At 35.5% G+C, this 20,078-nt stretch overlaps 3 protein-coding genes across 3 annotated transcripts; 1 reads left to right on the top strand and 2 right to left on the bottom strand.

Annotated features, from left to right (window-relative positions):
• Positions 1-3,079: 3,079 nt before the first annotated feature.
• LOC110685830 (mannan endo-1,4-beta-mannosidase 7) lies at positions 3,080-6,769 on the bottom strand. Its single transcript, XM_021862359.1, has 5 exons — positions 6,133-6,769; positions 5,648-5,842; positions 5,439-5,561; positions 4,067-4,269; positions 3,080-3,984 (listed from the first exon to the last, which is right to left on the bottom strand). Exons 1-5 carry the CDS (start codon positions 6,472-6,474, stop codon positions 3,561-3,563), a joined length of 1,287 nt encoding a protein of 428 aa, XP_021718051.1. The 5' UTR covers positions 6,475-6,769; the 3' UTR covers positions 3,080-3,560.
• A 1,919-nt stretch (positions 6,770-8,688) lies between these two features.
• Positions 8,689-14,177, bottom strand: LOC110685829 (GTPase Era-like). The gene is made up of 9 exons (XM_021862357.1): positions 13,751-14,177; positions 12,854-12,999; positions 12,010-12,150; positions 11,820-11,930; positions 10,806-10,931; positions 10,509-10,607; positions 10,328-10,429; positions 9,681-9,761; positions 8,689-9,136 (listed from the first exon to the last, which is right to left on the bottom strand). The coding sequence occupies exons 1-9, from the start codon at positions 14,085-14,087 to the stop codon at positions 9,050-9,052; spliced, it is 1,230 nt and encodes a 409-aa protein (XP_021718049.1). The 5' UTR covers positions 14,088-14,177; the 3' UTR covers positions 8,689-9,049.
• A 1,569-nt stretch (positions 14,178-15,746) lies between these two features.
• Positions 15,747-19,867, top strand: LOC110685828. The gene is made up of 3 exons (XM_021862356.1): positions 15,747-15,785; positions 18,343-18,387; positions 19,054-19,867. Exon 3 carries the CDS (start codon positions 19,330-19,332, stop codon positions 19,717-19,719), a length of 390 nt encoding a protein of 129 aa, XP_021718048.1. The 5' UTR covers positions 15,747-15,785; positions 18,343-18,387; positions 19,054-19,329; the 3' UTR covers positions 19,720-19,867.
• The last annotated feature ends 211 nt before the right edge of the window (positions 19,868-20,078 follow it).

Raw genomic sequence — 20,078 nt, 5'->3', positions numbered from 1 at the left:
TAAAAGTGCCGAAAGCTAAACGTAAAAAGTTAGGTGAAAGAGGAGTGGAATGCATTTTTATAGGATATGCATAACATAGCAAACCTATAGGTTCTATGTGATAGAACAAAATGATTATTGGTCGGTTCATACCACCATTGAATCTAGGGATGCATTGTTTGAAGAAAAAAGATATTCATCAATTCCTAGACAAAAAGATGTCACTCCAAGTACGGAAGCTCAAAATTTTGATCAAATTAATTTTGATCAAAAAGTAGATGACCAAACTCACTTAGATGAGCCATCTACATCATCACAACCTAGGAGGAGTAAGAAGGCAAGGAAATAAAAATCCTTTGGCCCGTATTTTCTTGCGTATTTAGTTGAAGGATCAAGGCAATCAATTTCAACTAAGTTTCCATACATTTTTAATGTAGAAGATGATCCTATGACATATAGTGAGGCTATGAGGTCCCGTGATGCTCCATTTTGGAAGGAGGCAATTAATGATGAGATGGACTCCATCATGGGAAACAACACTTGGGTATTAGCTATTTTACCTCCTAAATGCAAACCTATTGGGTGCAAATGGATCTTCAAAAAGAAATTGAAGGTTGATGGAACTATAGATAAGTTCAAGGCACGGTTGGTTGCACAAGGCTATACTCAAAAGCCGAGTATCGATTATTTTGATACATATGCACCGGTTGCAAGAATATCATCAATTAGGTTTTTAATGGCTCTTGCGGCAATTAAAAATCTTGTGATCCATCAAATGGATGTCAAGACTGCATTCTTGAATGGAGATTTGGAAGAAGAGGTTTACATGCGACAACCGGAAGGGTTTGTTGTGGAAGGTCAAGAGGATAAAGTTTGCAAGTTGATTAAATCTTTGTATGGGCTTAAGCAAGCACCCAAGCAATGGCATCAAAAATTTGATGAGGTTGTGTTGTCTAATGGATTTAAGTTGAACAATTCAGACAAGTGTATATATAGCAAATTCGATGACAACGGTGAAGGTGTCATAATTTGTCTATATGTAGATGACATGTTGATCTTTGGAACTAGTTTGTCATAAGTTGAGTTGACAAAGGCTTTCCTTAGCTCAAAATTTTCCGTGAAAGATATGGGAGAAGCGGATGTCATCTTGGGAATAAGAATAAAGAGAGAACAAGGCAAGTTAATTTTGACACAATCTCATTACATTGAGAAGGTGCTCAAAAAGTTTAATGTTGAGGACCATTCAACATCTCTTTATTCAACTCCTATGGATCCTAGTATTAAATTATTGCCTAATGAAGGTAATGCAATTTCACAATTGGAGTATGCTAGATTTATAGGATGTTTGATGTATGCCATGACAAGTACAAGACCGGATATTGCATTTGCGGTAGGTCAATTGAGTAGATATACTAGTAATCCTAGTATGCAACATTGGCAAGCAATTTGCCGATTGTTGAAGTACTTAATGAAAACTATAAATTATGGTTTGTGTTATAGCGGGTTTCCTTCGGTTGTAGAAGGATACTCGGATGCAAGTTGGATCTCTAATAAAGATCATTCATCCACCAGTGGATGGGTATTCCTATATGGGGGAGGTGCCATTTCATGGGCATCCAAGAAACAAACTTGCATAGCGGACTCCACAATGACATCGGAGTTCATTGCATTGCATTCAGCTGGTAAAGAAGCTGAATGGTTGAGGGATCTAATGCATGAGATACCCTTGTTGCCAAAACCGATATCACCAATAGTGATACATTGTTATAACAATGCAACTTTGGCTAAGGCATATAGCCAAGTTAACAATGGTAAGTCAAGGCACATTGGAGTTCGTCATAGCTTCATACAAGGACTTATCAAGGATAGTGTCATTACTATTGATTATGTTCGAACAAATGTTAATCTCGCCGATTGCTTTACTAAGGCGTTGGCTAGAGAAGTAAATAAAAGGATGACAGTCAGTTTAGGATTGGAGCCCTAAATAAGTACAAATGGGGGAATCTCAACTTGACGCCCAATAAGACGTTGGGTCTCAAGTTCAACGAGATCAATTTCCTTATTTGATAATTGGGAACTTGTTTTTTTTTATCCTAGGTAAGTTCCAGTTTTCTGTGATGTGTAAGAGGTTGCTTAGCTTAATAGATTTCCTGATATAGTGCTTTGTCACAGGAGCATGTTTTTGAAAGTCTACCTATGTAAGTACGAGGTGTAGCCGCTTCAAGAAGCTAATTTGGGCATAGCTTTGATGTACTTATGAATAGATATGGACACACGGCTTAAAGTGTCAAGTATAAAATGTATTCAAGTAATAGACTTTGTGTGTGTAGTATCTTCAGGTCTCCAGTAAGTGTCGAATTTGGTTCAATTGTTTAGCAACATCAAATGGATTCGGATTCTTGGAATGTGTACTACACTAAGTGGGAGTTCAAGTCTGAGTACACTCTCATTTATGCATAAAGTTGTTTTGTGATGATGATGTTTTGCAATGAATCTTGTATAATACTCTAAATGGGGGAGGATTGTAGAATTATTTAGAGTATTAAGACTATTTTCATGTTAATACTCTCAATTTGCTTAGGTAATGGTGTTGCATTTTGGGTTTATTAAGTATTAGAGCAGGTAATACAATTTATACATTGTATAAATTGGGTCTAAGGTTTTAATCTAAAAGCAAGAAATTAAAGTGACCGTTGTTTTCGTGATCGGTTACATTATCTGCTTTGGGTATAAGTGAGCAATCTTGAGTTTATGATTATGCCGAAAGTCATGGCTTCCGTTACCAATTTTATACTCCCTAATAATAGTAGTATCTTACGTTATATTATACTCCCTAATAATAGTAGTATCTTACGTTATCAATTCTTAATGTCGTTATGCAAGTTATAATATTGTACCATGCAATATTGTAAAGTCTTCAATGATATAACGTATGAAGTTATAGTGCTTGATTTCGGTGGCTGAAAGTGAATGATATGCTTTCCATAATTATTGCTCAAAATACATAGGTAATATATATATGTAATATACGGTGATTATGGTGGTCCGTGAGAAAAAGAAACAAAGAAGTTAATATTGTTTTCTCTTTCTCTAAACACTGTATTGCAAGTTCTCTATTTTTCTATCATCACAAATACAAATATTAGAATACATTGTGATTACAATTTGCCTACAACAAATTGTAATTGTCCCGTTTTATCTCTTAAGTGAATTTTCGTGAAACCCAGTTGTAGTATTAGGGTCGAAATTACACTTTTGGGAAAGTGATTCCGTTCACGACTCGGTTAAATTTCTCTATTTCATTTCCAACTTTCTTTGTAATTTCCTTAATTTTAATATAATCCCCAACATAAGTGAATAACAACTGCTCTTGAATCTGTCTGCAACAATCACAAGGTTTTACAAATTACTGAACTCACATCAAACTACACATATAAGTTTTCTAGGAATTACTTGTGTAAATAGCATCACTCACTGGACGAACGAAAATTCATCTCTAAGGAAGGAACACTCTTGAACAAAATCCCCTCTTTCAGTATGCATTAGATGAAACATCTACTTTTTCACAGGTCAATCATGGATTAATTTACTCCATTCCTTATCTCCCTTGCCCTTTTCCACAACTCAACATTCCTCATTCTCGCGAAAATCTTCCTGACTAGAAAGAGTTTACGGGACTGTTGGGCAATCAGGCTGGCAGTTGAAGGATTTTTGCTAAGAACAATTGTGTAACCATCTCCATATGACTCTATTCCTTCAGTTAAGAGCTGCCAGAACAATCCACCAGCAGCTGCACCTCCCCTCTTGGCCGATGAGTATAGCTGGCTGTAAACATTTGCAAATAATTGGTCCCTCTTAGTAGTACTGAATCCAGGATCTTTGTCTGATTTTCCAAACTCTGCCAAAAGCAATGGCTTTCGGAGAATGTTTTGAGCATCCTCAATGTGGGAAGTCAACCAGTTGTTCACAAAGGCAAGCTCAGTTTGATCATTCAAGTTAGACAACCTGTCGATGTGCAATAAAATCAAAAACCAGGATCCTGAAAGCAGTAAATGAAAAGAAATAATATATTTTCGAGATGCTTTACCATTGATCAGGATATGCGTGGACAGTTGCAAAATCAATCCCGGGAACTTGATTGTTGGCAATGAAATCCGTCCCAATGTTGAAGTTTGGATTGTTATGAAGCTTCTCGGGATGAGAAGATCCATAAAATCCTTCTAAACCAGCTTCAAGCAAGTGGTTTTTGTCAATGGACTTAACATGAGCAGCCATCTCAGTGATCCAGGCCTACATGTAAACAACTCAGTTTAGTCTCCAACCAACAACTTGCATCTCCTACATAGCTCACATTCAGGCAACTATTCTCGTGATCCTTCTTATTTCAAATTTGTTTTCATGACTATAATAATATAGTATAATTATGATACAATTTGAACTGTTCCACCCCGCATGATCATATTGTTTTTTCTTTCAACTTGTATCTATTGTACTGCACAACTATTTACTGTGTAAACATATACCAATTGCACTTTATATAAGCATAAAGAGAGAGATCAAAGTTCAAGATTAAAGTTAAAATAGTGGGACTACTATGACTCTGAGTAAACTTTTCTAGATTTAGGTGGAGCATGTAGTAAAGTTGGACCCCCATTAAATTTTTTCACTGGGAAGTATGCAATACATAGTGTCGGCAGGCAAAAACCTAATGATATTTTCACTCTTTTTTTGATTGAAATTCAGAAAAAAGACCAACTAGAAAAATTTCTCAGCTGAACTTTCCACCAACACAAGTACTAAATTCTGGGAAAAAAAATCATAAATGCGTTGAACATAACGCTTGCAGTGAGAGCATGATGAGCATCATAGTATATAAGATCAAATACTACGTTAGATGTATTGGTGAGAGTGAGGGATAGCTCAAGTGGTTAGAGCTTTCCTCCCGATCCTTGGAGACCCTGGGATCGATTCTCACCCCTGCCCTTGTGGCTCTCTAAACACCAAATAAAAACGTTAGATGGTATTGGTGATAAGGCAAAGAATATATCGGAAACAACATGTTCTGTATTTGCTAATTTTTCCATTTCTTAAACATGATAATTGTTGAATGACAGAGGGAGTAATTAAGAATTTAAGATAATGTGGAGTAACATACAACATTACATAATATAATGACATATTAAAAGCTTTTGCTTGTGATTAAAAACCTAACAACAATTATAAGACATCCGAGAATATTGACTATTCAAATAAATTAATTATTTTCTCCATTTGTCTTTTTACATTCACAAAGCATGTCCAAAAACTTTTAGTTATGTAGAGTATTAATAAAATTATAAAAATTTAATATTTCAAAATGTACATTTATGTCAAATCTAACAAGACAGCACACGATAGTATATGGGCAATTCACTTAAACAATAAAAACAGAGAAGCTAAAGGCTGAAAGAGAGCAAAACCTGAATGGTTTTTCCAGAAGGGTCTGATGTACACCTAGGTTCATTCATAAGCTCCCAAGCCATAATTGTTGGGTCATTCATGTATGCCACACCATTTATGGTGTTACGCCTGGTAAGAACAGCCTAGACAAAAACATTTTTTAGATGAAATTTCAAGCATTAATATATTCAACCATTCAAAATTTTCTATAAAACTTCAAATTATTTACCTTGATATGATTCTTGTAGAAACCCTTAACAACAGAATTAGAGAAAAATTCATCATCAGAAGAAAGATATTGGCCTTGATTCTTAGCCCAGTTCACATATTGCTTCTTCCCTCCCATGCTTTCATAGTTATTTGCAAAGCTTAATATCAGCTTAATTCCATGTTTCCTTGCCTCAGCTATCACAAAATCCAACCCCTGTCATAAAAATTTAATAAACAATGGTCACACCCATTACCCAACAAATAATAACAAACTCGTAATTCATCTCGGGATCAACAAAACAGTCTAATCTCATATTCACTCACAGTGGTAAGTACATACGAATATAGGATATTGTGGTGGAACATTTGTACATGTTATGATTGTTATTCTAGTGTGTTACAAACCTGTAGTAGTAGTTGAGATTAACAAAATTTTACTGATCTCTAAGATCAACCTATTAGACTCGACACATAAAATAAAAAAACACAGGTGCAAAAAAGAACCTGGAAGACATGCTCATCATAGGAGCCAGGGGAGAGTTGGAGAGCGCGGTCACCTCCGTCGTTAAACGCCCAAGTTCGGGCGACGGTGAGGCCGTGGGAGGAAGCCTCACGGAAGACATTGGAGACTAAATAACGTTGAGAAGGGTCAGTAGCCATGTACATGAGCCAGTAAGCATTGAACCCATTTGCATAGTAAGGCGAACCATTTAATAAAAGCCGAGTTCCTCTAACTCTAATGAACCCATCTCCTTCTCTTCTTCTTACACTAGCATCAACTTTGAAGAATGTATGACATTGTTGGATTACTAGTAAGACTGTCAGAAACAACTTCAGGTGTTTCATTTTCTCTCTCTAGAAAATCTAAGTGAGAAAATTAGTTGGGTTTGTTGGGAAGAAAGTGGGTGGAAAATTGGGAAAGTTGAAGAGACAATTGAAGTCTTTTTATCAAGGAATGGAATCAGGGTTAGCTTGAATTTTGTGGCTTGTGCAGTACTGTGGTAGGATCCCCCTGTCTTTTGTGGTGCTCAAGTTTTGAATCCTTTCCTTTATTTACTTTATAGTAGTCCTGAAAAATTAAATAAATTTTATGTCATTCTGAGAGTTTTTCGAGGTTAAATGCGATTCTATGAAGGCTTAAGTTATTTTGTTGCCTTAACTCTAGATATAACCGAGTGCATTAAAACTGATAATACAGCTCAACGAGATGTTTAAGTTTTCTGATTAGGGAAGCAAAAACTAAAAATGGTGTAAAGGTGTCAATTTAGGAGGAAACACGCGGCATGAAGCTGAAAGCATTAGAGGCATACGATATTGAAGTGGCCCATGTGCATCAACACATCCTAGAGGCCCACCTCGTGTTCTACCGCTCCGTATTAATGACTATGAATTACTCTTCATTAATAGGGAAGTGAGTAGTGTTGATTTACCTTATCTTTATTTTAGTTAATCACACTATTACACTAAAGTACGGAGTATATTACATCAACAACTGATGTTGCTTTCACTTTGATCAATATTTACAAGATAGAACCTAAGATGGGCAGCATTTGATGTTGCTTTCACCTTGATTAGTGTTTCCCCCCCCCCCCCCCCCCCCAAATGGAGTCGAAATAAGATTGAACTTCAAATGAATTTAACTTTAAGCTTGTATCATTTAATATAATTCATACTTTAGCTCGAGGTATCGTTTGATGCGGTTGAGTTGAGAGCTTGAAATCAAGTCTTTATAAGCAACTTCGATTCGAATGAATCAGATACGGAGTACAAGTTAATTTGAGGAACCAATATTAGGCTGACTTAATTTTCAAGTTACTATGAATAGTTGAATACTAGTATGAGTTAATTTGTTGTTCAACTTTTCAAAAGTTTCAAAGTAAAGAGAGAGGAGTTAATCAATGCGGCAGTTGCGGTGGGTTGGGTTCCAACAAGTTAAATATAGGAGATTGTCCCTAACTTTTTAGGTCTAGTGAAATCAGAAGCAGTTAATGGCGTAATCCGCGGATCCTCATTCCCATACTTTTTCCTACAAACATCTCTCGTGATGTTGTCCATCCAATATTGTGGACAATGAAGCTTCCCCTTTTCTTAAAGATACTACAAAATTTCTCAATGTAATGTAGGGCCTCTTCCTACACCAATACTCTCTTCACTCCTTTTTTGTTTGCTTCATTTTTCTTTTATTTACGTATTTTTAAATAACCATATATATAATTTTTGCATATACATAAGCTTTACTCTTACATTCAATATTTTTGATCTACTTCTTATTATTTTCTATCGTTAAATCCACCCTACTAAAATAATCTCAATAGGAAAAAGTAAGGGGACCAAAGGAGTGAATAGAAGTTACTACTATGAGGCCGAGTGACACGACTCTACCATGTGAGTGAGGCTTTAGATTTTGTGTACTAAGAGGCTGTTTTTTGGTGTCACGTGAGATTTTGTGTATCCGACCCTAATTTGCCTTCCCTATTTGTCGCTAAATTAAAGCCTGGTCCTATATTTTTCTTACCAACCGGTCATACAACTACCAGTACAGTAGTACTCAAATATACATCACTTACTCTTGGTCATGCTGGAGGGAGGATCTATCGATCATTCATGACTACTACGACAAGTCGGTAACATAACCAAGCTGAGGTGAATATTCACTTCCAAGCTCATTAGCTCTAAACTTTTCACAAGCATAAATACACAAAATGTTCTTCAACAATCAACAAACATAAACAAAAGCATCTCTATATTAGTGTTCAAACTCATTTATCAAACAAGCTCTGCAATTCATTTAAACATTATAAAACATGTTCATGTTACACATAAACGAACAATTGCATACGAGATAAATAGGGTAAATTTTACTTAATCCATCCATCATGATTTCTGTTCAGATGCCAGAATAATTTTATTTTATTTTTTAGAAAAAAAGCCCTTAAGGAGAAGCTGATGAATAATTTGTACTGTGGTATGATTAGAAATTTAAAATATGACACAGATGTAAGAAATTGCGTATGTTGTACGCATAATGATAAATTGCCTAAGAAAATTATGAATGTCGTATGATTTAAAGATGAAACATGTGTGGGGAGAAAACCCCAGGACGATAATTATGTGAGCTAACTCAAAATACAAGACATAGTACATCTACATATCAATTACACTTTAATTTCTCCTACCAAGTGAGTATGAATAAAAGGAAAATGGAAAATTGAGTGAAAAAGAAAAGCATACAAGAAACAGATATTACGACACAAAAGATGTAGAAGCAATCTAATAAATTAAAAAACAAATTGCTGCATATCTACAATCTAAATAGAGAACAGTTACAGGGATCTCCCACCTGGTCTTTTTCACATAAGATGTGCATAGAGCAGGGAGGGGAGCAATATAGCCAGTGAGCCAGTAAAGATGAATCCTGTTGTTAAAAAACTTGTATCTGGCCACCATATCCATAGCGTTTGAGAAGCCCTTCATCTTGTCTCCATTTTTCTTTCACTTTGACTTCCACCTATAAACAATAGCTCCAAGTCACTAATAATTTCAGTCAAAAAACGACATTTGGAAGCGGTAGCAATATGATAATATGATTACTGTAATAACCAAAACCCAATATGCTAATACTTGAACTTAAATAAAAATGATACTAGTCCATTCTAAAAGTGAAAGGCCTGGTCCCCACGTGCAAATCGCACAAACTCTTGCTTGTGTCTTATGAACAAACTATCAAGAGAATCAGCACGGTTAAGAGGAGTTCCGCACTTCCTCATACACAAAAAAAAAAATAAAAAAAATAAAAAAAATAAAAAAATAAGAGGCTGAAGATATTCACTAAACTGAAGCGACATTGATTCCAGTTTACAACGAGACAGAGAACAATGTAGTCAGGTATTTGGAAATTCTGCATTTGTTACAATAAATAAAAATTTCACCAAAAAGTTGGACTCTTTCAAATGAAAATGGACATTCATGTATTCTGTCCACAATTTTTTAGTATGCGCCTGTGTGTGCAGGGGAGAGGGGGATAGGTCGATAGGATATTCTGAATCAGTTACCTCTAGAAACACTTTCTTCTGCAAAAAGTCTTCTATGTCAAGGCGTGCAGCAGTAGCTAGCAATTTCAAAGCTCTTCCCTCCTACAAAGACTCAGAATCAATATAAAAATTCTGAGAAGGAAACAAAGCAAGGTCCTAACCAGCAATGACAAACAATGCAAATTTTTAAAGCAATCAGAAACCTATGCGTGCCAAACAAGACTGCCCTAAAAAGTCAGTGGCTCAGTAATTTTCAAAATCAAGCACACCATGACATAATGCTAATGCAACCGTGTTGCGACAGCTTAGGTGGCTAGTGCAGCATATGATATAAGTTGAATTTGGTATCACTTCCAAAAAATAGTATAACAGTAATACCCAGATGTGCATTGCAGGTCATTTTCCAAACCAAAACTACCATACATAACCGACTTTTCTAAAGCCATGAAAAGTCCCCCACCATGAAACTTTGGGGGGAAATTAAAGAGGCAAATTTAATTAGTTGTGATCAAGTTTGCATCATGTGTGAAAAGATTTCTCGAGCAGTTGCATGTAAAACCACCAAGTCAGATAAGATTTCAAAGGAGAGGTGATGGTTGTGTTGACTGCATACAAGAGTCAAAATGCAATAGCAACCATTGATAAGGCCGTAAACGGTAATCCCTTACCTTTCCAATAAGGATGATCTTTTGTGAGTTCTTCTCAACAACAACCTCCACTTGAATAAAATCTTTTGCACCAGGTCTTGATTTGTAACTCACAACATTAACCTGCAGAATTTGGCATTAAACTTAGGACTTAGGACTGCATGCAGCGAAAAATGCCTCAGGCAATATAGTGGAAAATTACCTGGCATGCATATGGAACTTCATTCTTGTATTGCAAAAAGATTTTTTCTCTAACAATTTCAGCTACAAAAAATCTTTCAGGGTGTTCACTGGCAATGTCCTGCCAATCAAGTAAGAAGAAGATACTAAGATTTGGCTGAAAATTATTCATCTTTTTCACTTATAAATTTTAAAATTACATCAACTGAGAACAAGCAAATCATCCTCCAAGATGACCAGTTGTGCTGAACGCATTGGTGACATACAAACGGGGAAAAAAACAATCATCTCACAAAAAGCTAAAGGCATGAGCTAGTACTTTTGGATAATAGGGTGGACCAAGGGGAAGTTTTGATAAAATCCAATCTTTGACATCATCAACTCCATGTCCATGTTTAGCACTCACAGGTATAACCTCATCCACATCGGTAAACTTCTCATACCACTGAAACAAGCAGGAGTAGGGTGTCAAACAAGCATCAAATTATGAAATAATTTCAAACACATCTGCGAGGAAAGATTACATAAATCAATTAAACCAGAAAACATATACCACATATATTCTGTCTGATTTATGAAAATTAATTCCATTATGGCTATACAACATTGCATCATTTTTTATGCATAACAGACATTTATACTAGCATGACATTATTAACACCCTACAAATAAATTACCTTTATAAAGTTCATCAGAACTCCATGATCCCTTCCTCCATCTAACGACATTTAATTTTGAAACACATCGTACGATATCCTGAAATAACTTCCTATCATTATAAGGGTCAAAGGACCAGGCCGGATATATATTCATTCACATTTGCAGGCAATCCAAGAACCATGACTACTAACCCTATATGAGTTGGTCTTGTTCATTTTACTATGCAGCATGATATTTTCTTACTGCTTCAATGATTTTCTCCCCTCTCGACAATTTCATAAGAGCTAACCTTCTTACTGGCTTACTGGTTATCCAGTGAAGTAATCTGGATGGAAGAAGCATACAAATTCTATACTCTCAAAATATACTCATTGAGATAAATCAAATAAGACCTCACATGATTATATTTTGATGTTTGTATGAGTGGAAAAATTTGGTCAAATAATTTAAACTTTGACCTCCAAAGTTAAAGTGCAAACACTTTGAAATAGAAGGTACTGTGCAACAAATGTTAACCCAGCAATTTGTAGATTACGGCAAAAAAACAATCTTTCTGTAACTGGACACCATACAGAATTAAAAATGAAATTACTCCTTTGTTCAACAGTGTGAGCATTGTGCGATGGACAGCAAAGACATACATAAACATTTGCTCATTTAGGAATATACAAACCTGGAGTTTTTTAGCAATTTCACCAGGTTTAATGAGATCCTTTTTATTTAGAACAAGTAAGGTGGGTAATTTGTCCTTCAACTCCCCTACACCAGCAAGCACTTCGTCTAACTGAAAAATTATAGGAAAAGTATGTCAGTTAATCAAGAAATTTGAGATGCTCATAGATGATAAGATCTGAGGAGCAAACCTTTTCAGGCATCTTACACGCATCAACCACAACAACTACACAATCTGCATTGATGGCAGCACTACGGACATTCTTCATCATCATAAAGTCCAATTGGTGCATCTTCTTCTCAATAACTCCAGGTGTATCATAAAGTATAATCTGCAAGCTATTAACAGCTGGACTTAACAATTTTACATAGCAACAATTGTAGTGGGTTCTATATACTTTGTGAACAGGAAAACACAAACATTCAAGAGTTACCCTTGGAAAGAAAATCAATTAAGATGAAAATTGAATAAAATAGACTAGATTAATGCAAACCTTAACAAGCAATGTCATTAGCAATTAATTGATGTACTCATTCAAATTTAGAGGAGCAAGTAATCAGTCACCATGTACTCATTCAAATTGATGTACTCATGATTTAATTGCATCAATATGTTACTAACTTACTATATAGAATTATAGACAATACATTGATACATGCCATTTGTTTCCCTTTTGCCAAGGAAAATATCACACGATGCAGCACCTTAGGCGGATGTCAAGTATTCCCTATTCTACCATAAAATGCTATCACGAAAAATAGAAGAAATACAAGCTACATGTGTCAATCATGTCAACTGAAGATACCATCATGAAATAGGAATGTCACCAGCCAAAGTTTACACATTAAACACAAAACAGGCCAGGGGTTATCAAAACACCACCATGCTTAATCACACTTCAAAAGTTCAAAGAACAAAAAAAATGCTTTAGAAGATTCCGCACAGGAAATAACATTTAGCCATTAGTAGTGCTATTGTCTTGTATAAATAAATATTAGACGTCACAAGGCCATCATTTACAGGGAAATTCAAACCTGATGATCTGGGCCAGAACATATACCAAGGATTCGATGTCTGGTAGTTTGAGGTTTATCTGTAACAATTGACAGCTTCTGACCAATCATTTGATTTATAAGAGTGCTTTTCCCAACGTTTGGCTTGCCCACCACAGCCACATATCCTGTAAATGAAATTAAATGTAATCTCAAGAAAAAGAAGCATATTTTTCAGAACATCTAATCATAACCCCAACAAAAAAGTTGGAGAATAGACTCACACAGAAGCCCAAAAAATTTGAAGATAATGGTGGCAATGTAGGAATCACTCAATAACTCAAATCCCCTATCTTAGTATCTACCGAAGATTAAAAACTTATAAGTGCATTACGAATATTACAATAGTCCTAAACAAAACAACTAAACCCCGATTGATCGCCGGCAACATTAGTAGGGTATGGACTATGGAGCATATATTATGACACATTACAGTTTTCTCTGCCAAAGCTCTAGCACAAGTGCACAACCAATTCACCAATACAATCACCTGAATAGCATAATCTTTTGCTACATTAGCATCCTCCCCAACACTTCCTTAACACATCACAATTTAACAAAACTCGAAAGTGAATTAATTAAGCAATCAAACACTCTAAAATAGCACAGGATAATTAATATCAACTGATAATCATAAATAGCTAAAATCACTAAAATCTATCAAAACATGAACCCAATTTCAACAAGTAGTACTTTAAAAATCAGCAACAACTTAAAATCAATTAAACAACCAAATTCAGTTAAAACTGCCCTAAATTTGAAGATACCAAGATAGAACCAACATCAAGCATTACAAAGCTAAACTTCAATTTCGAAATGCAAAATTACGAAACCCTAAATTAAAAAAGGAAAAAAGCAGGAAGTTTAAAGAATGCTAACCACTTTTATGGTTAGGGTCAAAATCTCTCTCCTCCATTTCATAATCATCCAGCAACGCTAAATTTCTATCTGGTTTCTCACTTAGAGAGAGAAACGATGATGAAGACGCCATTAATTCATCTTCATACTTTCTATCTTCTTCTTCGTCTTCAATTAATGGAAGCTTCTCGTGCAAGCTAATACTACTGTAATTTTTGAGTCTAGAATTTCTGAAATTGAATTGAATGGTTGGGAATCGAGTGAATTGCGAAGGAGAAGAAGATAGAGAAATTAGGTTTGAGGAATGAGAGAGTATTCTCTCTCCTAAATGAGGTATGCCAACTGCTAAAACCTCCATTGTTGGAGCTTCGACACTACTGCTCTGTAAAACACTAAAACTGTATGTAATGTTATCCTCTTTTCTCCCTCCTTTTGTTTGATAAAATAATACGGAGCTTATTTGGGCTATTGGACTAACGGGTCATATCATAAATGTAGGCCCATGAGAAAATAAACTCTCCATTAACCAGAAAAGGTACTTCGTACACAACCTTGAGTTTAATGGTAAGGATTGCAATCCGACTTTTAGGCGTGAGGCGAGGAGTCGAATCTTACAATCTGCCTTATCCACATTGTCCAAGATTTTATGCAATTAGTATCTTCTAAAAGTGAAGAGAAAGTTTAATTTGATAATAAGACGTCTTATGTGATTAGTGTTGGTTTGCCCCAATTTATACACTTGTAACAATTGGAAGTACTCTCCAAGACGCACAAACTCACATTAGGTGCACGAATCCCTTATATTGTCTTTCTTAGACTCGTGAAAAATAAGGCCAGTATCATGCATCAACCACCTACGGAGTAAAAGGCACCGATCATGTATCAATCATCTATGGAATAAAAAGCTCCGACAAAGGTAGCTTTCAAAGTTTCAAGCATCAAGCCATAACATCTATGGAGTAGAAGATCAATCAATCATTATAGTCACACGGTAAAAAACATACTCCGTACCATCTAAGTAGTAAAACAACCCCAACAAATATCTCTTTGAAGCCTTGAATGACAATTGTTTCGGGATTTTTTTGAGAAACCCTCAGGATACAAATCTTCAATAGCGTTCGAACGACCGCAGACACCTGCAAAACAACGTAATAAGAGTCTTCTCATCCTTCAGGTGCTATTATGTTGCCATGTGTCGTTTCCCAATAGGGACACATGTCGCCACGTGTCACCATAAGAATGGATTACGTGATGGGGTATTTTGTAGCCTAAACAACAGTTATTAATTTAGTTTTGGTTAAGTAATTTATTAATTAAATCCATGCCTACTATTCCACAGACCACAGAACCCTGTCTAGCAAGCTGGCAGTTTATCACACAACCAGACTCAACAGGTGGTATGAATATATGATGCGCACCTCACCTTGGCCACTGCTAAATCAGGTAAAATTGATAAGCAATTAGGATTATTAATAAATGGACTTCGGTTGAAAGCATGGAGACTCAGAAATCATGAGCCAGTAGTGCCCAAATCTGAACTTTAATTGTCTCATCAACATCACAACAAGTCAGTAACACCGCAACACCCAAGCTAATAGAGTGCTTCAACAATCTAAAGCAGCAAAATTCACAAGCTTTTGTACCACATTTCACAAACACATCTACATAGACCCACACAAGAGTTTGAAGTTACCAAAATTTAGACCCCTTCGTTCTTTATCAAAAATTCCCTGCAAAAAATATAATCACACTTAGAGCATGTTTGGTATGGGCTTTTTATGGGGTTAGTAACGGAATCGGGTTACCGTTTCCGTTAGAAGATGTTTGGTTAAAGAGTTAAGTAATAGAAACCGTTTCCTTCCTCTAACCCATTCCATTACTTTGTTTCCACTGTAAAACTTGGGGAAACAAATCCCGTTTCTTTCCTCTATCTATTCTCTCTCCTCTCATACAACAGATCTCCCCACAATCCTCAACTTTGATCGATCGAAGCCACAAATTCACTGAAGAATTCTAAATTTCGTACTTCAAATTTCCAGAAATCAACAAACTCAAGGTTTGATCTCTCACTTTTTTGTTGAAGAACCCTAGTTTTTGAGTTGTGTTGAATTTATAAAAATTTTGCCTTATTGATTGCGTTTTGATTTTTCTACTGTATATTGAAAGATTGCTATTTAATTTGATTTGCGATCTATATTTTTTCTTTGTGTTGATTGCTATTTTCGATTTATGGTGTTAATTAATTTCTAGGGTTTTCTATCCTAATTTTTCAGTTTTATTTGAGTTTTATTTTCTCCTGTTTTTTGCTTCATGACATTATTGCTAACATGATATCAATTTCGATTTTATGAAATAATACTTACTGATGTTTTGTCATGCAAATTTTGATTTTATGCTATTATAATTTGCTATTATTATTTGGCTTCTTTTCCCCCAAATTTCGATTTTATGCTTAATAGTAATACTTACTGATGTTTTGATCTGCAAATCAGCTTTGTTTAGCAAATGTCAATGGTAAATAATCAGCTTTGTTAAGCGAAAATCAATGTTTTGAGGCAGATTGTTAATGTTGTTTGATTGCTATTGCTTTGCTGGTTTTTAAGGCATATTGGGTCTCTAATTCTTGTTACTTGATTGCTATTGTTTTGCTTATGGACAAATCGACAACCCATAAGTGCCGAGGAATTCTACTATTCCCCTGCTGTTGCCCCTCCCCCCTTCTGCTATTCCCCTACTGCTTCCCCCTTCCCCCTTCTGCTATTCCCCTGATGCTGCCCCTCCCCCCTGCTGCTATTACCAATTTTAGGTGAACTAGTCCTAATCTACATTACCAATCTGTGTACATCAAGACTTTGTCTAAAACTGTCAGTCATACGAAGTGTTGTTTATATGGTTGATATCAATTATTGCTTGTGTTAAGCATTATGTATATTGATACTATTGTATATTTTTTGGACTGGTTTTTCAAGGTTTCTACAATGCCCCGACTTATGCGTTCCATAAGGAAGAAAAAGCTAAAACAAATACAACTAGTTATTTCAATGGTTATTATTATTTTGATGATGTATTGGATGTGGCATATGATGTGTGTTGTTACAATAAGGGGTGTTCAATTAAAAGAAAGGAAAAGAAACAAAAAATTGCTACGAATGTTAGTTTTGAGAGGGCTTTATAGAGAGAGTGATGTGAAATGCAAGAGTGAGCTTCGCGTTAATAGAAGAACTTTCAATATTATTTGTGAGATGCTTAGAGACATTGGGGGTTTAAGTGGTACAAAAAACATGTCGCTTCAAGAGATCGTAGCCATGTTTTTATACACGTTGGCTCACCATAAGAAGAATAGATCTATTGGACAATATTTCTTTAGAAGTGGAGAAACCGTGAGCCGGCAATTTCACCTTTGTTTAAGGGATTTTCTCAAGTTTCATGAAGTACTACTTTACAATCCCACGCCAATATCGGATGATTGTGAAGATGAAAGGTGGAAATCTTACAAGGTATTGGTTTTTTCTAAGCCCTTTGCTAGGATTTTCTTATTTTTGCTTGTTTGTAAGTAATATTTTTCGTATTTTTGTAGAATTGTTTAGGGGCATTAGATGGGACTTACATTAATGTAATGTGCCTTCACAAGAACGACCAAAGTATAGAACAAGAAAAGGAACAATTGCTATGAATGTATTGGGTGTTTGTGCACCGAATATGCAATTTATTTATGTTCTTCCTGGTTGGGAAGGTTCGGCCCATGATATGCGTGTACTTCTCAATGCTCTCTCTAGACCAAACGGTTTTAGGGTACCTCGAGGTAAGTGAAGCTCATCATTCTTTTGTGAGTGTATAAGTTTTGTTAGTTTTGGTAGGTAGTAATCCGTTTCTTTAATAACTTTGAAGGTAATTATTATTTTGTTGATGCGGGATATACGAATTGTGAGGGCTTTCTTGCTCCATATAGAGGTCAAAGATACCATTTAAAAGAATGGACGAATCAACAACCCGAAAGTGCCGAGGAGTTCTATAACATGAAACATGCTAGGGTGCGAAATGTCATTGAGAGATGTTTTGGCCTGCTTAAAGGAAGATGGAGTATTCTTAGAAGTCCTTCATTTTTTCCTATTAGAACTCATGGGCGTATCGTGATGGCTTGTTGCTTATTGCATAATCTAATTAGAAAATTCATGCCTACGGATGATATAAACGAAGATGAATTGAATGAATCCGATGATGATTCCGAAAGTGATTCCGATGATGAAAGGGAATTTATTACAAGTGTTGCTACTTCGGATCATTGGACCAATTTTAGAAATAAATTAGCCCAAGATATGTTTAATGATTGGAGGGCGAGAGGTAGACATGGTCAATAGCAAACAATGTATGCTTTTTCTTTAATATATGTTTCTTCATATATCTGCTTGTGGCATTTTCTTTTAGATTATTTTTGTTTAATAAGCTTCCATTAGCATATTGTACTCTGAAATTGGAATTATGCCTGTTTTATTATCCTGCCTCTTATTTTGTTTGCTCATGAATTGTGCCTTGATTTGTTCTGTGTCAAGGGGATGTTCTATTTTTTTGAATTGATTTTGAGTGTTTTTCTTTTTGGACGGGATGCTGAAAAGAAATTGTTGCAAGTAGACAAGGCCGTGTACGATGAATGGGTGAAGGTATGAACTGCTATTTATTACACTAACCTTCTTAGTTTCATACTAACTTTGTGAATGTATCTTGAAATCTTGACATAATGAGAAACAAATCAGTATTATTACCAGCAGATGACCATTCATCTAAATTTGTGTTCTGAGTTTTTCAAAAACTATATACTCACTTGACATGGTATACTAGCTATAATTCAGAAGAAAATTTAGACAGCAAGTATAGTATGATTAGTATGATTAGTACGATTAGTATCCATGTTTTCAAGTTGCTTTTGCAAACTCTGAGCTGTTGGTGCCATGAGGTTACTGCTGCTGGTTCAGACTGTTGTTTGTTGCTTATGCTTTGTTTTTTGTGGTCGGTCTTGTTGCTTGTTGGTGGCTGTTGTCCTTATGTTGTTACTGCTGTGTTGTCTGTGAGTCTGCCTGCTGGTATCTGTCAGTGTGGTTGCTCTGTCTTTTGTTGCAGGCTGTGATTTCAGGAGCATTTGTTTTGGTTTCCTGGTTGGTGTATGTTTGTAGGTGACTTTTTAGCTAATATTGGTGTCAATTGGTTTTGGCTGGTTTTCTTAGATTTATTCCTGAATTTTGTCCTATCCCTCGCAGTGAAGGGAGTAGTGTTTCAGTTGTACTTTATATGAGAATTAGTGCTTAATTTTACATTCTCTTATATGGCAGACTCATAAGAAAGCTAAGGGGTTGTATGGAGTTCCATTCGTTCATTATGAAACTCTAGCAGAAATATATGCAAAAGACAAAGCTACCGGAGATGTAAGTGAGTCATTCGTTGATGCCATAGAAGGTATTGATCAAGAGATTGATAAGCAACCATTGATTGTCGAGAGTGATGAAGAAGATGATGTGAATTCTACTAATTCGGACACTTATTCTTCTACAAGTCAATCCGGAAAACGCCCCGTGAAGATAGAGGATGATCATATAACTCCTTCAAAAATGGCAAAACGCTCTATAAAGGCAAAGGAGGTTAAGGTGAAAGGAAAGAACAAGGTAAATTTGAAGAGTTTGTGTAGGAATGATGATGATGATTTGGTGGCCTCTCTCCATGATGTTTCCAACAATTTTGGGAAGATATTTGAAAATATCAATGTTAATCTCGGGACTATGGCTAGTGCATGGTCTAAAGCGGAAGAAAGGGAGCAAAGGATGGATGAAAAGGTGAACAAGGTATTGGATGAGGTGATGAAGTTAGATGGCATTTCTCCATCCGAAGCTTTAGAGGTTGCTACTATTCTCATGGCGGAAGAACATAAGCTTCGTATCTTCTATCAAGCACCATTTAACATGAAAAATCAATATGCAATTGATCTTCTTAAGAAGAAGTAGCATTTGATTGTTGTCATGTCTTTGTTTTTTTGTTGAACATTTGCAACTTGAGCAATACAAGTTATGTGTTGGGATTATTCATATAATGATGGACATATTATTAGTCAATGTTTGGATAATTAATGAGTGCCAACTTTGCTTTGTATATATATATTATTTTTTTAACCGTAAAATATGTAGCATAGACAATATTTTTTATCTAGGTTATTTTTTTACCCGTAAAATATGAGCATAGACAATATTGTATTATTCATTCTTATTTTTTGTTTCCGTTTGTTATACCAAACAAAAGGAAACGGAATGGTGATAATTGTTTCCGTTTTCTTTGATGTACCAAACAACTACTAAGGGTAACACTA

This window comes from Chenopodium quinoa, unplaced genomic scaffold (genome assembly GCF_001683475.1).
Source record: "Chenopodium quinoa cultivar QQ74 unplaced genomic scaffold, ASM168347v1, whole genome shotgun sequence".
Classification (NCBI taxonomy): domain Eukaryota; kingdom Viridiplantae; phylum Streptophyta; class Magnoliopsida; order Caryophyllales; family Amaranthaceae; genus Chenopodium; species Chenopodium quinoa.
The sequence above is the reverse complement of the archived record's forward strand: the minus strand, read 5'-3'. Positions and strand labels throughout refer to the sequence as shown.